Below are 16498 nucleotides of genomic sequence, written 5' to 3'. Positions count from 1 at the left end.
CTCTCTCTCAACTCAATAATAAAAAAATAAAAGCTAAATATAAATTCTGGAGCTGAAAACAACCACCAGTAACTGAAATGAAAAGTCCACCCTACATGTAGCTGCTGCTGCTCAGTCTTCAGAATTCTGAATACTGCAGATAATGAACGAGGGTGTGAGTGGGCTTTATAATATTACACAATATTATTTACTGTATATTAAACATAACAGGTTTTGTTCCAACAACCCAGAGCCTTTTGCACGACAACCCTGTGTCCTTCTGCTGGGGAGTGGATGGAAAGGGAGCTGTGGAGGTGTGGTGCCTGAGCCGGCGCTTCTTTGTCTAGACTCAGGCTCGGTATAATTTTCTCCCTGGAAGTGTCCTTTCCATGCCCGAGGCTGTGGTCTGAGCCTCAGACTCTCCCGTCCACTCCACGTTTCGAAACGCTCTATCTTCCACCATGTAAACGCATTTGGGGGCGGTCTGTCAGCGCCACCTAGTGGCCAGAGGAAAATTCTGGAACCATCGCGAATCAGGAAAGGTTTTTCTCATTATTGTTTAAACCAGGGGTCACGCAAGCAAGCAAAGCTTGCCTGAGCTCTGCCTCTTGTTCCCCTGGCCCTGTCGTCTTCCACGAAACCCCCTGTGCCAAAAAGGTTGGGGACCGTTGGTTTAAATGACGGAGTTCAGCCCTGGCTGGTGTGGCTCAGTGGATTGAGCGCAGGCCTGCAAACCAAAGGGTCTCCAGTTCCATTCCCAGTCAGGGCACTTGCCTGGGTTGGGGGCCAGGTCCCCAGTAGGGGGCACACAAGAGGCAACCGCACATTGATATTGCTCTCCCTCTCTTTCTCCTTCCCTTTCCTTGATCTCTAAAAATAAATAAATAAAAACTTAAAAAATAAATGACCGAGTTCAAGGCCACCAGCACACAAAGGTCATCAACTTAGACGAGGGTGCATTATGTTAAGGAAAAATTTACTATTACGGCTCTCCAGGGGTCATCTGTGTCCCCAGCACGAGCGGCACTGACTGGTCTGCCCCACGCGAGTTTGTGCAGCAAAGAATCAGGCACTTGCGGAGAAGGCCTTGAGCACAACACAGGCACACGGGCAAGCAGAACTGGGTTCCACTCTCCTTCTCAGGAAGAGACGTCAAGACATACGAATTATGAAACTTCCATTTTATCTGTGTTCCATTGTCCGACGCAGTTGTCCACAGCATTGGGGCCATTTGGAAGACTGGTAGCTCTTTGTGGCCGTTGGTATTCATTTGCCAAAACGATGGACCGCAGATGGCGAGGCGCCAACCACAGAGATGGGTTTTCTCACAGTCCGGAGGCTGGAAGGCCGAGGTGGGGGGCCGGGGTTGGGGTGCAGTTAGCCAGGCCAGCTTCTCCCGAGGCCTCACTCCTCGGCTTGCACACGAGCCTTCACTGTGTCCTCACGTGGCTGCCCCTGAAAGTGCGCAGGCCCACCCTCATGACCTCGTTTCACTTCCCTGCATCTTTCAAGGACTTCTCTCCAAACACACTCACGACCCGAGGTCTTAGGGTTCACACTTCAACACACACGTTTCGCAGGAACACAGTTCAGCCCGGGGTGATATGCAGCTAATTTGCATCTCACCTGTAGCCTCCCCGCACCCGGGAAACAGGTACGTTTTCAGGGGAGAAATCCCAGGGCGAGACTAGGAGTGCCTTTGAAAGGCGACAAACGTCCCTTCTTCCTTCTGCAAAACAGTCCAAGACGCGTGTGCGGCCTCCTCGTGGGGCTCCCCTGACACCCCTGCAGGGGCGCGCGTGGAGGATTCAGCGTCTTTCCTGCCGAGGGGACGAAGAAGCGTTTCTGGGGAGTGGAGGCGACGGGAGAAGCCGGCGATGCAGACGAGGACGGGCGCTGTTAGAAGCGGTGCGCGCCCCATGAGCGCAGCCAAGCGAGCGCAGGTCACGGAGAAGGGCAGCCGAGGGGAGCCTGGACCCCGCTGGCAGAGGAAGCCGACAGCCTCGGACCGGCGGGTACAAACAGGGCCATCGAAGCGCCGCTGTGCGCAGGTGTGCGCAGGTGTGAGGGCGCGCGTCTGCCTTTCGAGGGCGGGGCTGCTGCCACCGTGCCCAGGCAAAGCGTTTGGTGACCTTTTCGTTTCTGCCAAATGCAGCACATCTCAGGTGGCTGCGTTTTGTCCGTCTCAGACACCGCGCGCGGCCCGCCCGTGTGAGACCAAATCCAAGCTTCCTTCCACCCTCCCTGGAGCCCCGGCGCCCTCCCAGGGACCCCTCGCTCCTGGGGGGCAGCGCTGCTTCCGGCAGGCGGACAGGGGGCGCTCTGGGCCACCCCCGCGCGGCGCCCCATTGCAGCTCCATGAACAAGTGCTGCCGGCCCTCCCTTCACGGCGACTCCGTGCGCGCCTGACCACGTCTGTGGCTCTACCCCGCGGGGCCGCCTGCACAGGGAGACCGTCCCCTGCGACTTCTCCTGGAGGCCGGAGCGGCGAAGCCCAGGCCTGAGCCCCGACAGCGGGCTCTGCACAAGGAAGGGACTTCGCCCCGCAGCGGACTTCGCCGGTCTCCTTAAAGACCCGGGCGCTACCCTGGCCAGACGCTCGGTTGGGTGGAGCGTCGTCCCGGACAGCAAAAGGTTGAGGGTTCGATACCCAGTCAGGGCGCATTGGGGAGGCAACCACTGGATATTTCTCTCTCACTCTGATGTTTCTCTCACTCCGTCTCTCAAATCATAAATATACCCTCAGGTGAAGATTAAAAATTCAAAAAAAAATGCAGGCCCTGGACACCCACGCTCGCCCCTCCCCTTACCCAGCCTGCGCACGCTGGTCCTCTGCACTTGGGGCCATAGCGGCCCAGTGACCCAGAAGAACCACTCTGCTCACCCCCAAGCCCAGACGGCCCCTTCCCACCCTGTCCAACACCTTTCCAGCATTTCAATGGCAACAGAAAATAATATCTCCTATGTTTATACTTAATAGTGTGGGTTTATTGACCTTATTAATCTTGCCAGAAGCATTGTGGGAAAAAAACTTAGATTCAACTGAAAAAAAAAATGAGTTCAATGACAAAAATTAGATTAGTCATGTTGATTATTTTCTTGTTGGATGTCTATTAAAATATTTATAGCCTATTTAATTATTCACACTTTTAGAATGATTTTAAAATAGATTTTATTTATTAATTTTTAATGTTTTATTTTTTAAGATTTTATTTATTTATTTTTAGAGAGAGGGGAAAGGAAGGAGAAAGATGGGGAGAGAAACATCAATGTGTGGTTGCCTTTCACACACCCTCTGCTGGGGACCTGGCCCACAACCCAGGCACGTGCCCTGACTGGGAATCAAACTGGTGACCCTCTGGTTCCCAGGCTGGTGCTCAGTCCACTAAGCCACACCAGCCAGGGCTAAAATGCTCTTTTTAAAAATAAATCACCCCTATTAAAAGATTGTAGGAGGCCCTGGTAGCTCAGTTGGTTAGAGCATTGTCCAGATACATCAAGTTGCAGGTTCAATTCCTGGTCAGGATACATAGAAGAATCAACCAATGAATGCATCAGTAAGTGAACAACAAGTTGATTTTTTTTCCTCTGTCTCTCTAAAGTCAATAAGTAAAAATTAAAAAAGAAAGATATAGAGTGGCTGGATGGATTCAAAAAAACAGGACCCAGGTACATACAGCCTACAAGAGACTCCCATTAACTTTAAGGACCCACATTGGCTGAAAGTGAAGTGATGGAAAAAAAACATTTCTTGTGAATGGAAACCAAAAGACATCAGGAACAGCCATCCTTGTGTCAGAGAAAATACACTTTATGTGAAAAACTGTGACAATCACACAAAGAAGGTCATTATACCACAACAAGAGAGTCAATTCATCAAGAAGACATAACAACCCCAAATGCGCATGTGCTCCACATTGGAACACCTACATGTATGAAGCAGCACTAATAGATCTGAAGGGAGAAACAGACAATACAACAACAGTAGACGACTTCCTTACCCCACGTTCAAAGGTGTACAGATTAGACAGACAGAAAACGAATCAGGAAGGTCCAACTGTAACCATCTTCAGAGCAAATGGACCTAGCAGACATTTACAGAACATCCCACCTGATACACAGCATGGTGCATGTATTTCTCAAGTGCTCACTGTACACTCTCCAGGAGAAATCAAATGATGATAGAACACAAAAAGTTTTAGTAAGAAGACTGACATCATACCAACACCCTTGATCACAGAGGTTTGAAACTATAAATAAATAACAGTAAGAAAGTTGGAAAATCCCAAGGGTGCAGAAATGAAATAATACACGACTGAACAATGAATGGGTCAAAGAAGAAACCAGAGGGGGGAAAATTACCTGGAAACAAATTAAAATGGAAACACAACATACCAAAAAAGTTTGAGGGACAGCAAACTCCAAGTTTAAGAGGGAATTTTATAGACAAATGCCTAGATTTAGAAAAAAGAAAGACCTACATACAGATCCTAACTTTACACATCAAGGAACTAGAAAAAGAAGAACAAACTAGACCCAAAGTTAGAAGAAGAAGGAAATAACAAAGAGCAGGGCAGGAATGTTAAAAAGAGAGCAGAGACACAATAGAAGACATTCATGAAACCCAGAGCTTTGATTTTGGAACAGATAGAAAAAAAATGGGCAAACCTTTAGCCAGACTCAGAAGAAAAGAGAGAGAAGACTCAAGCAAATCAAGTCAGAAATGAAAAGAGGGGGCGTTGCAACTGACACCGCAGAGACGCACAGGATCGTGAAGGGCAGTTGTGATCAACTCTTTGCCAACAAAGCGGATGACCTGGGAGAAATGGACCGATTCCTAGGAACGTACTACCCGCCAAGACTGAATTGAGAATGAATAGAAAATCAGCAGATAAATAACAAGTAAGGAGTTTCAATCAGTAATGAAAAACCTTCCAACTCAAAAAAAGAAACTATCATAAATACAGACCACACAGGGCTGGTTACCAGCGGGGTGCACGGGAGGGGGCAAAGGGTAAGGACCATCTAACACGGGGAGACAGAATGAAACTAGACTTTGGATGGTGAGCACACCACTGCGTGTACATACATCTCACTCTAAGGTCGTACACCTGAAGTGTACACATTACTATTAACATTAGCCGCATAAATTTTATAACAATAATCCCCCCTAACAAAGGAAAGCCTGGCACCAGCTGATTTCACTGGAAAATCTGCCAAACACTGAGAGAAGTTACATCAATCCTTCTCAAACTCTTCCAAAATGTGGAAACACTCCCAAACTCGTGTCACGAGGCCAGCATCACCCTGACACCAAAGCCAGGCAAGGACACTATGAGAAACTACAGATGTGCCCTGGCTGGGTTGCTCAGCTGGTTAAAGCATCCTCCCGATACACCAAGGTTGTGGGTTCAATCCCCAATCACGGCACGTCCAGGAATGAACCAATGAATGTATCAATAAGTGGAACAACAAGTTGATGTTTCTCTCTCTCTATCCCTTCTCCTCTCTCTCTCTCTAAAATCGATGAATACAAAAATTTAAAAAGAAAGCACAGACTAACAGCCCTGATGAATACAGATGCAAACACTTAAACTATGAGGAAACCAAACGCAACAGCGTATTAGGAGGACCATACACCATGATCAAGTGGGATTTAGTCCTGGGGAGCAAGGATAATTCAGCATGCACAAATGCAGGACTGGAACACCGCCATCGTGGAATGAAAGATGAAAGTAAGACTCTGAGATGCACAGAGCATGCAGGGCGTGAGATGACGATGCCAACATGTGGAGACAGCCCTGAGCCAGCTCTCCGCGGCCCAGGGGCTTGGTGGTGGGAGGTGCAGGCTCGTGCTGGGGGAGGGTGGGGGCTGAGGAGAGACTGCCTGGCTGTGAGCAACCTCAGGGGGTGGCAGACATGCCCACCACATCCCCATGGAACACTCCAGAAACGCTGACACTGTACTGTCCCTGGAAATGTTTCAAGCGACCAGTGCTTTGGGCCTGAGACAGAAGCAGCCACTCCTGATCGCTAGCCTGGTTTCCCTAAATGTAAGCGGTCATGGCGCCACCTGGTGGACACTAGATCCACGGACGCCGGCGGAAGGCACAGCCCAGCTTCCTGCAGATGGTTTCTGAGACCACCACGTTGCAATAGGTGCGGGCAGCTGTGCTTGGGCATTTGGGCTTTATCGATGGACACCCTCCTGTGTATTCATTTTCTCCTGCTTCGTCTGCCTTATCTACAAACAGGGAAAATAAGAGTACCGCATCCTTGGTGTGTTTTGAGGACGAGATGAGTTTATCTTTCTAAAGCATCTGGCACACCATAACAGCCTTGGATGCTTTTGAAACATTCTTAGTGGGACAGCCAAAGTGGTTCTTCCCATCTGGCATTGCTGAGGGCCTGCACCTTATTTATCTCTGAGGTTGGGGCTTGGGGCCGAGACCCTAGCCAGCAGCTGCCTGGGGCTCCATCCACAGTCTCCTAGCCTCACTTCTGAGGGAGGTCACCGGAGATTCCTGGGAACCTTTTGGGAGATGTGGCCCTTAACGTGCAGGTGGCTCCTTTCCAAGAAGGTCCCCACCTGTACAGGGAAGCTGCGGAGGCTGTGTCCTTCTCACCAGGACCCAGAGTGTCCGATAGCCTGTGTGAGTAAGGAGCCAAGATAACACAAACATGCCCTGGCTGGGTGTCTCAGTGGGTTGGAGAGTCATGCTGTAACCAAAAGGTTGTAGGTTCGATCCCCAGTCAGGGCATGTACCTAGGTCGTGGGTTCAATCCCTGGTCCAGGTACATACGGGAGACAACCAATCAATGCTTCTCTCTCGCATTGATGTTTCTCTCTCTCCCTGACAGCAATGAAAAACTGTCTTTGGGTGAGGATTAAAAAAATTTTTTTTAAATAAAGGTAACAAAAACATGTTGGAGGTGGCCCATGAGCCTAGGCTGAGGTTGTATGTCCAATAGTCCAAAAGCCCAGGCTGACTAGATTAAATTGGCCTGGGATAATTCTAGCCTTTTTTTTTTCAAACCAAACAGGCGAGAAGTCTGTATTAAAATGCCCTCACTTGTCTCCTGCACGTACAGTTTGTTAGCTAAACATGACCTTGACTCTTTATAAACATGGCAGGAACCTAAGCACTGAGTACATGAGGAAAGAAACATATTCAAGGTGTTTCTTCTCAGTCCCTCAGATGAAGGTCTGAGCAGAGAGGTGGCTGTGGTTAAGAAGAGGCTGTTTCATTCATTCCATTCACATTCATTCGTCCATGAACCTGCAGTTAGCTCCTTCTGAGGGCCAGCCTTCTGAGGGAGCTGAGGGGATTCCATCAGCCCTAGGGAATTAATTACCCAGAATCCCACCAGACCAACACACAGTCCCTTCCCAAAGACACTCAAGTGAAACTAAATGCAGTGTAGCAAGTGCTCTGAGCCAGATCCCGGGACGCAGAGCTGGGTCAGGGTCACAGCAGGGGATGGAGGGCAGAAGAGTTCAGGGCGATGTCTTGGAGAAGTGTGGGTTTTCAAGGAGTGAGGACAAGGGAGGTGGTGGGGTGTGACATGTCCCGTCCCGTCATTTAGGAACAAAGGACATTGTCAGCCAAGTCAGGGCTCCGGATGCTTTGTGAGATGCTTTTCCCCAGAGAGAAAGCAGAAAGCTGATGCTACTAGAAACCCTGGGGAGGAGAAAGTGTTATACACGCTTCTTTTCTAATAGATGGCTTGCTAATCACATCTCACATAGCAAAACAGGCTGATACTTCCTTTTGACTCTCGTACTCCAGCGCCAGGGAGGAAGTAACAGACCATCTGTACTCTCCCTTCGTGGGAGTGAAATTGTTACTGTTCTTGCAGAAAACAATTTGCAAAGACGCATTGAAAGCCTCATTGGCCGATGCCTGGACTTTACCCAAAGACATAATTTTGTGCTTGAATGACACTGTTGTTTCTCAGAGGGAAGTAAGTGGAAATGACGTGCACCCAGTCACGTGATGGCGGGGGAGGGATCACAGAAGCCTGGATCAGCGTTGAATGACGGGGGAAGGTTTGAACATGCGTTCCATTATAAAGCTGCTTACAGAACAGTTTTCAGAGAATGAGACTGCTCTACTACAGGACAGCAGGTGCGGACACTCATGCACACGTGTACTGTCAGTACACGCATGTGCCCATGCATGAACACATGTAAGGAAACACACCAGGCCATCAGCACCGACCCTCTCTGCCGTATTGTCATCATAACTGTATTTCATACTTGGTGATTTTCCGTGTTTTACACATTTTACAATCATCTCAACAATTAAAAAAATAAAGAATTTAAATATTTTGATTCTTGTCATTAAAATAAATATGACCTTTAAATGGCAGTACTTAGCCAATATATCTGTTGGTGTCATTTTGAACTAGACACTGGTGTGTGTATGAATAGAGATAAATACAGATACAGATAAAGATATAGATGTTTATATGTATATATACTCACCCACACATACTAGTTAAAAACTTCTAGTTACATATGTATAATTTATATCAAATAGATCACCCCCAAATCAAACATGTATAATATATATATAATTTCCTTCAAGAAAGTTACCTATTTCAGGGGAAAAGGGCAAGGGTTTACAGGAACAAGTATAAAGGACACATGGACAAAAACCGGGGTGGGGGGATGGAAATGGGAGGGAGATGGGGAGGGCTGGGGTGGGAGTAAAAGAAAACTGTACTTGAACAACAATAAAGAAAAAATAAAAAGGAAGGAAGGAAGGGAGGAAAGAAGGGAGGAAGGAGAAAGAAATAAAGAGAGAGAGAGAGAAAGAAAGAAAGAAAGAAAGAAAGAAAGAAAGAAAGAAAGAAAGAAAGAAAGAAAGAAAGAAAGAAAGAAAGAAAGAAAGAAAGAAAGAAAGAAAGAAAGAAAGAAAGAAAAGTTATCTGTCCCATAATGTAGAGAACGCTGTCAGCCAATCTGTGCAAAAGTGTTCCTATGCTGCCCCCCAGTGGCCACTCAGAGAATACGCGATATACTATCAACTTTCAACATGAGAAACTTCCTCAGGCCCTGCAGCTAAACGGCACTGGAAAACAGTTTAAAAAAACAAACAAACACGATGGCAAAAATAACAACAACAAAAGTTGGCTCTAAGAAACTGAATCAAAGTGACCAAGGACTCCTGGCGACCAAATGATAGAGTCCAGACTTGAACTTCAGTCAGTTCAAAGCCCTGTTTTCCACTCACGATGAACGGAAGTCTAAATGGAGGGTAAGCAGTCATAGAAACACGCTTTTTTTCCAAATAAAAATCGCAGAAGGGATACCTCTTGTGCCAAAGCAACAATGCAGAGCGTGCAGTGCAGGGGGTGGGCCTGACAGAGCTCGCCTTCTAGAAAGTTCTTCTCACCGGATGTGGTTTCCTGTCCAAGAGACTGAGAGAGACTTGCTCTCCTGCTCCAAGACCCGGGCATGCGCCCTCGGGGGGCCCTCGCTGTGCACGGACACGGAGCAGCCCCTTCACAGGGTGAGGGGGCTGCCCCCCACCCCTACTCCCAAAGGAAAACGAGTCACCGGGTTTGGCGCAACCCCGGAGACATGCGGCTGCCCCAGCTCCAGGGGAGTGGAATTGAAACTGTCGGCTATACGATGATGACGGAAAGTTCTAGCCAGAAAAAAAACAACAATTGGTGGCCCTGGTGGGGTAAGCTCAGGTGGCTAGACCATTGCCCCAATAGGCCAAGGTTGTGGGTTCGATCCCCCATCAGGGCACTGCAAGAATCAACCAATGAGTTGAACAACAAATCGATGCTTTTCTTCTCCCTTCTGCTCTCTCTAAAATTAAGAAAAACAAAAATTTAACAAAAGGAAGTGCTGGACCCCCAGAGCCCAGGGCACTGCACGCTGCTTGCCACGTGACTTCTCCTCTCACCAGTAATTCTGTTGCCAATCGCCGTCTTTGCTAAATCAATGGGTAAACATGCTAGGGAGCCAGAGCTGTACTTTCTACCACATCAGAATGCACAAGGCTTTCCAGTGGCACCGTCTCCTCTCTGCACGGAGAAGCCAGCATCGCCTTGGCCTCCATTAGCATATTTCCTTGACACCAACAAGGACCAATTACTGCTGACAGGTTGCCCTGGCTGTCACCACCCTCCTCCTGGCGTGACACTTTGACAGGGACAAGAAGGCCTCTCACTATGCATCTATGAGTGCTGTGTCCTTGAGGTTCTTGACTGTGGTGGATTAAACCAGGACGCCGCCCAGCGCTGAGCTGTGATTCCTGCTGCCCCCTCACTAGCTGTGTGGCCGTGGGCAGGTGTCTGAGCCCCGCTCTCTTTGCTGGTTAAAGGGAGCGGGGTCACCTAGCTGGCGGGGCTGGCTGAGGCTGAGGGATTCTGTTTGTGATGGTACCTGGGACACACACCCTGAGGGAGACACTCCTTGGCATCCCTTCCTGTTCTAAACAACGGCCCAGCCCTGGCTGGTGCAGCTCAGTGGATTAAGCGCCCGGCTGGGAATCAAAGGGTCACTGGTTCAATTCCCAGTCAGGGCACATGCCTGGGCTGCAGGCCAGGTCCCCAGTAGGGGGCGCATGAGAGGCAGCCACACATGGATGGTTATCTCCCTCTCTTTCTCCCTCCCTCCAAATAAATAAATAAATAAAATCGTTTAAAAAATAAAATATAGAAACATTGGTCGTACCTCACCGCCTTGCCCAAGTATCAATGAGTCAGATGAAAGCATCCCGGTGTCTTACGTGACGCACCCAACTACCGTCCCTCGCGCACAGGGCCCAGGTCTGACCGCAAGGGGACTGGGCTCATCTTGATTCTGCGGGCAGAACGCAGGCACAAAGCCCCAAACGATGGGGTCCGCCATCCGTCCCAACCCTGCGTGGACCCCTCCGCCGCCTCCGAGAGTTGGAGTCGCCATCTCCACAGCCAACCTCTCTCGCGGGGCTGAACAAAGCGCACTCCAGCTCCCTGCGCGGAACGAGGACCGAGGACTGAAATCCAGTCCTCGCCGTGGTCCGCGGCTTTCCCATGGGGCAGCCACTGTGCCAGCACCGAGGTGACGCTCACCGATCAGGTCTACGTTGCGGGTGAACCGCGGCCAAGGCCAAGGTCGGGGGATCGGAAAGAGTGGGGAATGGAACACCACGAGGGAGTCACGCGCTCATCGATCGGAATCCTTATCGGGGTGTCAGAAGAACAACCGAGCCCTGGCGTCCAACAGGTTCGGGACAGGTGTCAAAGCGTCAGCGCGTCCGTGGGGACGGCAGCATCGATGCTACGGTACCTCCCCTACGTATGAAACCTGCTGGGAAGCATTAGGAGGCGGGGAGAGACGTTCCAACCACATCAACGCAAAGGCATGGGCTTAAAAAAACAACTTGGCTTTAGCACTTTAAAATTTTTTTTTCTTTAAAAATCTTTTTTGACGTTGGCCTAGGCCCACCATGGAAACTAAAAGGCTATAATGGAGCCTTTCTCAAAGGTCAACTTATCGATTTGCCCCGATGCGATGAATAATGCAGAATAAAAAAGTGACTGATGATCAATTTAAACGCGAAACACTACACTTCAACCTCAGCATTGGGCTGCCATCAAAGTATATGAGACATGGGCTCTTAAACTTTCACGAGACCCCCAAAGCGCCCTCCTTGATTTTTTTCAATGTCATGTTTATAAAATAAATGTTCTCTAACTGGCACGATTGGAGGTCGGTATTTGCAAGATGCTCTGGGTCTTGAACCAAAGAAAACAAGCATGGACGACGGAAGCTGTGAACGAGAACGGCCAGCGAAGTAATAGTCATGGGCATTATTATTAGGACAGGCGGGTCAAAGGGTAAAAAGAAATAGCCAACACACACGCGCACACACACACACACACACACACAGGGCAATCCTCAAACCCAAACGGTAAAAAATACTCAGCACACACACGCGCGCACACTCACCCAATCCTCCAACCCAGCAGGTTGCAGGGTCCTTGGGTGGAACCGGACCTGTGTCTGCTGCGCACAACGCCCCCCGCCCCGCACCGGCCCCCACAGCCCCGCCCACCCCTGCGCAGCCCCTTACTGGGCCCCCTGAGCCCCCTGCGCTGCGCCCCGCAGCCCCCTCCATGACGTCACCGCCACCCGCGCTGCGCCCCCTGCCCCGTGCTGCGCGGTGCGCACCGCATGGTGTAGAGCAGGGTGCCGTCGTCCTCCAGGCGCAGCAGCTTGTTGGGCGTGGTCATGTTGTGCGCGATGGACTTCTTCCCGTTGTGGAAGAACGTGTCGGGCGTCCAGATCTTGCTGGCCAGCAGGTTGTTGAGCGGCAGGCGCTGCATCGGGCCCTGGAAGCGCAGGCGCTCGTCTTTCCAGCTTTGCCGGAAAAACACGTCGATGGTGTATTCCTAGCGCAAAGGGAGGCAAGCAGGTGAGGTCGCAGCGGGGGGCGGGGAGCCTTCCCCAGGTCTTTGGGTTTATTCGGGAAGATCTCGTGGCACGCAGCCTGGGGGACCTACCATTTCCGTGTCGGACACCGGGCCGAAGCTGGTGACGTAGATGTCCGTCCTCACCTGGGTGACGCGCTCTGAAAGAGACACAGGTTCCCTCCTGGGTGCCCAGCTGGCCCCGAGCAGTGGGGGGTGGGACCCCCCACCACGTCCTCAGTCTAGAGACGGACTTCGCACTCGGCCACCGGAGGGCTTTCACAGGGTATTTGCTAAGTCTGGAGGTCTTGGCGCACACCGAGTGCCACCGCGCTGCTCCAGCTAAGAGTGCCGAAGCGCCCGCCGTTTCTGGAAAGGGGCGCGGGGGTCGCCGTGTGCAGGGCGCACTGGGTCTCGGCTGCGGAGCCCCCGGGTACTTTTCATCACATCTGAGCTCAGCTTCTTCCTCGGTAAGCCCAGAAAACGCTCCCAACCACACCACGCACTACCGTGCTCCCCCATAAACTGCTGTATTTTTTTGTCTGTTTGGTTTTTTTTAAGATTTTATTTATTTATTTTTAGAGAGGGAATGGAAGGAGAAAGAGAGAGAGAGAGAAACATCAATGTGCGGTTGCTGGGGGTCATGGCCTGCAACCCAGGCATGTGACCTGACTGGGAATCAAACCTATGACACTTTGGTTCGCAGCCTTTGCTCAATCCACTGAGCTATGCCAGCCAGGGCTTTGTCTGTTTGTTTTAAGTTAGACAATCCAACTTTGTGGGGAGCAGACTGGGAGGAATCGCCCGCTAAAGCCGCGTCCCGGGTGTCCGGGTGTCTGAGACCCCCGGTGTCTGAGAACCGTGCCCAGCGCGGCCCGCGGTGGCGACAGCTCCAGGAATAAGGACGGGAAGACCCGCTCCGCCTTGGGGGCATTTTGAACGGTTAGAAATTGCTGTCACGGGAAACTACTCTTTCAATCACGATGATGGAAAATTCATGAAGCCATAAAAGCTGCTCATAATAGAGGAGGCAGATGCGTGCCCACTGGGAAGGTCAGGAGCCGGTGACGCCCTGTGATGATGAACGGGGCAGGGGGGGACCCCGTCCTGGGAGCGGTGCAGCCCATCCCACCTGAGCCAAGTGGCTGCGTGGGGTTGTCACCCAGTCAGGGCTCCGGAGGGCTATCCTCTGCCAGCCCCCGGCCTGCTTGTGGGAATCATACATGCACGTGGTGTGTTTGTATGTGCGCCCATGTTGGCGTGATGTTGTGTGTTTTCAGGGCCTGCCTCCCCACTGAGGTGCCGGCCCTGCAGGCCAGTCTTTGGCTCTGGTTCTGCGGGGTCCGGCCTCTCAGGACTGGAACCCATGCTGGGGGAACTCGATGCGTCCCCATGTGCCTGGGTCCCTGGGGCTGTGTTCCGAGGGACAGGGGCTGCTGGATGACACAGGGACATGCGGTGACTCGGAGGGAGAAGTAAACCGGTGCCCAGCAGCCCGTGTGGACTCGCCTTTTCCCCAAACGCAGAGAATGGCGATCCGCGCTTTAAGTGAACCTCCCTGCGAAAAATGCAAATAATGGAGAGCTAAGCCTTTCCTTGGAGAATGGAGTTTCTGGGCGCGGGGTCTCTAACTCACCTAGTGGAGCAAGTTCAAATGCACCACGTCTCAATCAGCTGAGCCGAGGGCATTGCACGTGCCGAGAAACCGCTCAGCACAAAGTTAAGCTGTGCCGATTAGGCCCCCAGAACACATCCTGCTATTTGTTTATCATTGTCAACTGCCATAGGGTCCAAGTACGTGCTATGATTATGGCCCTAGTGAAAAAATTAAATGTGATATTAAATAGTGAAAGCCACTGTTCAATGCCATTGTGTTTATATCTTTCTATATTATGTTTAATATTTTCACTGGGGCCATAATATAGCCCTGGCTGGGTAGCTCAGTGGGGTGGAGCATCATCCCAATATGCCAAGGTTTCGGGTTCGATTCCCAGTCAGGGCACATACAAGAATCAACCAATGAATGCATCAATAAGTGGAACAACAAATTGATGTCCCTCTTTCTCTCTCTCTGTCTCAAATTAATTACAAAATGTCTCTCAGCCTGGGGTGAGCTCAGCTTTCATAACACCTGGGAACTGGTTCCTCCTTCAGTGAACCAGAAAGCACATCAGGACAATCTGGGGGGAGGAGCACTTGCAGGGACCGTGACCCCCAGCCTCCTGCATCATGACCGAGGCACTCAGGGATGCAGGAGCCTTGGCCACGGGCGTTGGCGGGGCCTCCTCTGACTCACGGCAGTCCCATGGGGCCCGGCCGCGGGGGGACACACACCTCCGAGCCCCGGCCGCAGCCGGTTGTCGTAGCCGTCCAGGAGCCCGTCCAGGATCCTGGTGAAGATGGTGATGTTGTCGTTGGTCTCATCCTTCACGGCGCTGGTCGGCATCTGGGAAAAGCTTTTGAGCAGAGAAACAGAAGATTTCAAACTTGCATGAATTATTTCTTTTTTCAAAAGATTTACTTTATTTATTTTTAGACAGAGGGGAAAGGAGGGAGAAAGAGAGGGAGAGAAACACCAATGTGTGGTTGCCTCTTGCGTGCCCCCTCCTGGGGACCCGGCCCCCAACCCAGGCATGTGCCCTGACTGGGAATCGAACCGGCGACCCTTTGGTTCGCAGGCCGCTGCTCAATCCAATGAGCCACACCACCCAGGGCTAAACTTGCATTAATTATTTCTTATAAATTCTTCTCCAGCTAGAGAAACCGGGGAGTGATATGGTGAGCGGGGCTGGAGGGAGGGAGAGAATGGTCTCTTGCATCAAGGTACTGTTTTTATGGTGATAAGTTTTCATTGTTGAGCATTCAGAGAGCACCGTGCTCTGGGCTGGCCATCTGTCCACCAGACGTGATGCCCAAATCCACCCCTCCCTGATTCAGAAACACCGTCTGTCTTCCAATTGTGACAGAGTTACCTGCAGTGGTGAAGGGGCGTGGTGGGCACCTTTACAAACCCTGCGTGAGTTCAGAGAGAAGACTGGTGTGCCCTCCTTTCCCCACCTCCTTAACTAGGAGCCTGGCATCGCTCTGGGTGCCCACACCCACTGCCGGCACCTGCAGCTCCAGCCACAGCTGCGACCCAAGGGTCACGAACGGTGAAGGCCAGTCACCTGCAATCTGACACTCGAAGGCGCAGGGTTCTGTGGGACCCAATGTGTTGGTCCTGCAATAAGACCCTAACAAGAGTGGCTGAACCTTCCAGAAACAAGAACAGCCTGGGTTTGTCCAGCTCCACCCAGGGAGGCCCCACAAGCTGAGTGGGCGGGAGCTGCCCTGGGCAGATCTGCACAGACGGAGGAAGGGACTCGGGGAGAGAGAGGAAGTCCAATCAGGAAGACAGCCACACGCAGAGCCATCACGGAACCCACCTCAGGTCCTGGCAGCCTCCCTCCGACCTGCCAGGTGCCCCGCACTGTCGAGGGGCTTGCCATCCGGGGGTCGGTGCAGGGAGAACACACCCCACGCAAAGCCAGCTGTGGGCCCCAAGGAGTCGGCGCCTTTGGCATTTGGGAGAAGAGCAGGTGAATTGTGGAACCTTCCAGAAGGCCTGGGCCTGGGCCTGGGCTCCTCCCCGCTCTGCTTACCCTACATTTTCTCCGTGAACTGGCTGAGAGCTGAGACGGAGCCTCCGGGCCAGAGGCTGGGGCCGGAGTGGATGAGCGCCCGCCCCACCCGGTTCTCAGAAACCGGTCCCTTCCGCCCATCGCGAGGAAACAGATCGATTCTTTGCGGCCCCACCCTGCTCCCTCGTGAACCCGAGGCCCGGCGGCCCTCGGCTCTCGGTTTCACATCCCCATGAGAGCGGAGCTCTCGCAGGCTGAAACTCTGCCCCGTGAGCGCGGAGCCCTCTGTGCCTCAGCTTTTAAAGCGATTGCATTCCCTTTCCTCTGACATCCATTAGAATGGGGACGCCCACAGCCTCGCAGCCCTAGCGCCAGGGCGAAGGGCCTGGCCGCAGTCCTGCGGGTTCAGGAAAGAGGGTGCAGGTGACACCCTGTGCTTGCCCGGCTGAGTCACTACTGGTTACACTCAGTGCGGCCTCCTC

General features: G+C 51.6%; 2 protein-coding genes across 2 annotated transcripts in view; one reads left to right on the top strand and one right to left on the bottom strand.

The window, feature by feature from the left end:
• The window catches only part of GABRB3 (gamma-aminobutyric acid type A receptor subunit beta3), a 249630-nt gene that overhangs the window by 17245 nt on the left and 215887 nt on the right, over positions 1-16498 (top strand). The window lies entirely within an intron of this gene.
• The window catches only part of GABRA5 (gamma-aminobutyric acid type A receptor subunit alpha5), a 60977-nt gene that overhangs the window by 29188 nt on the left and 15291 nt on the right, over positions 1-16498 (bottom strand). The window contains exons 4-6 of the mRNA XM_045825019.1: positions 14731-14852; positions 12490-12557; positions 12158-12378 (exon numbers count right to left, since the gene is read on the bottom strand). Coding sequence (XP_045680975.1) covers positions 12158-12378; positions 12490-12557; positions 14731-14852 — 411 coding nt within the window. The remainder of the gene's footprint in view (positions 1-12157; positions 12379-12489; positions 12558-14730; positions 14853-16498) is intronic.

This window comes from Phyllostomus hastatus, unplaced genomic scaffold (genome assembly GCF_019186645.2).
Source record: "Phyllostomus hastatus isolate PE091 unplaced genomic scaffold, TTU_PhHast_1.1 phas_scaffold_555, whole genome shotgun sequence".
Lineage (NCBI taxonomy): Eukaryota > Metazoa > Chordata > Mammalia > Chiroptera > Phyllostomidae > Phyllostomus > Phyllostomus hastatus.
The sequence above is the reverse complement of the archived record's forward strand: the minus strand, read 5'-3'. Positions and strand labels throughout refer to the sequence as shown.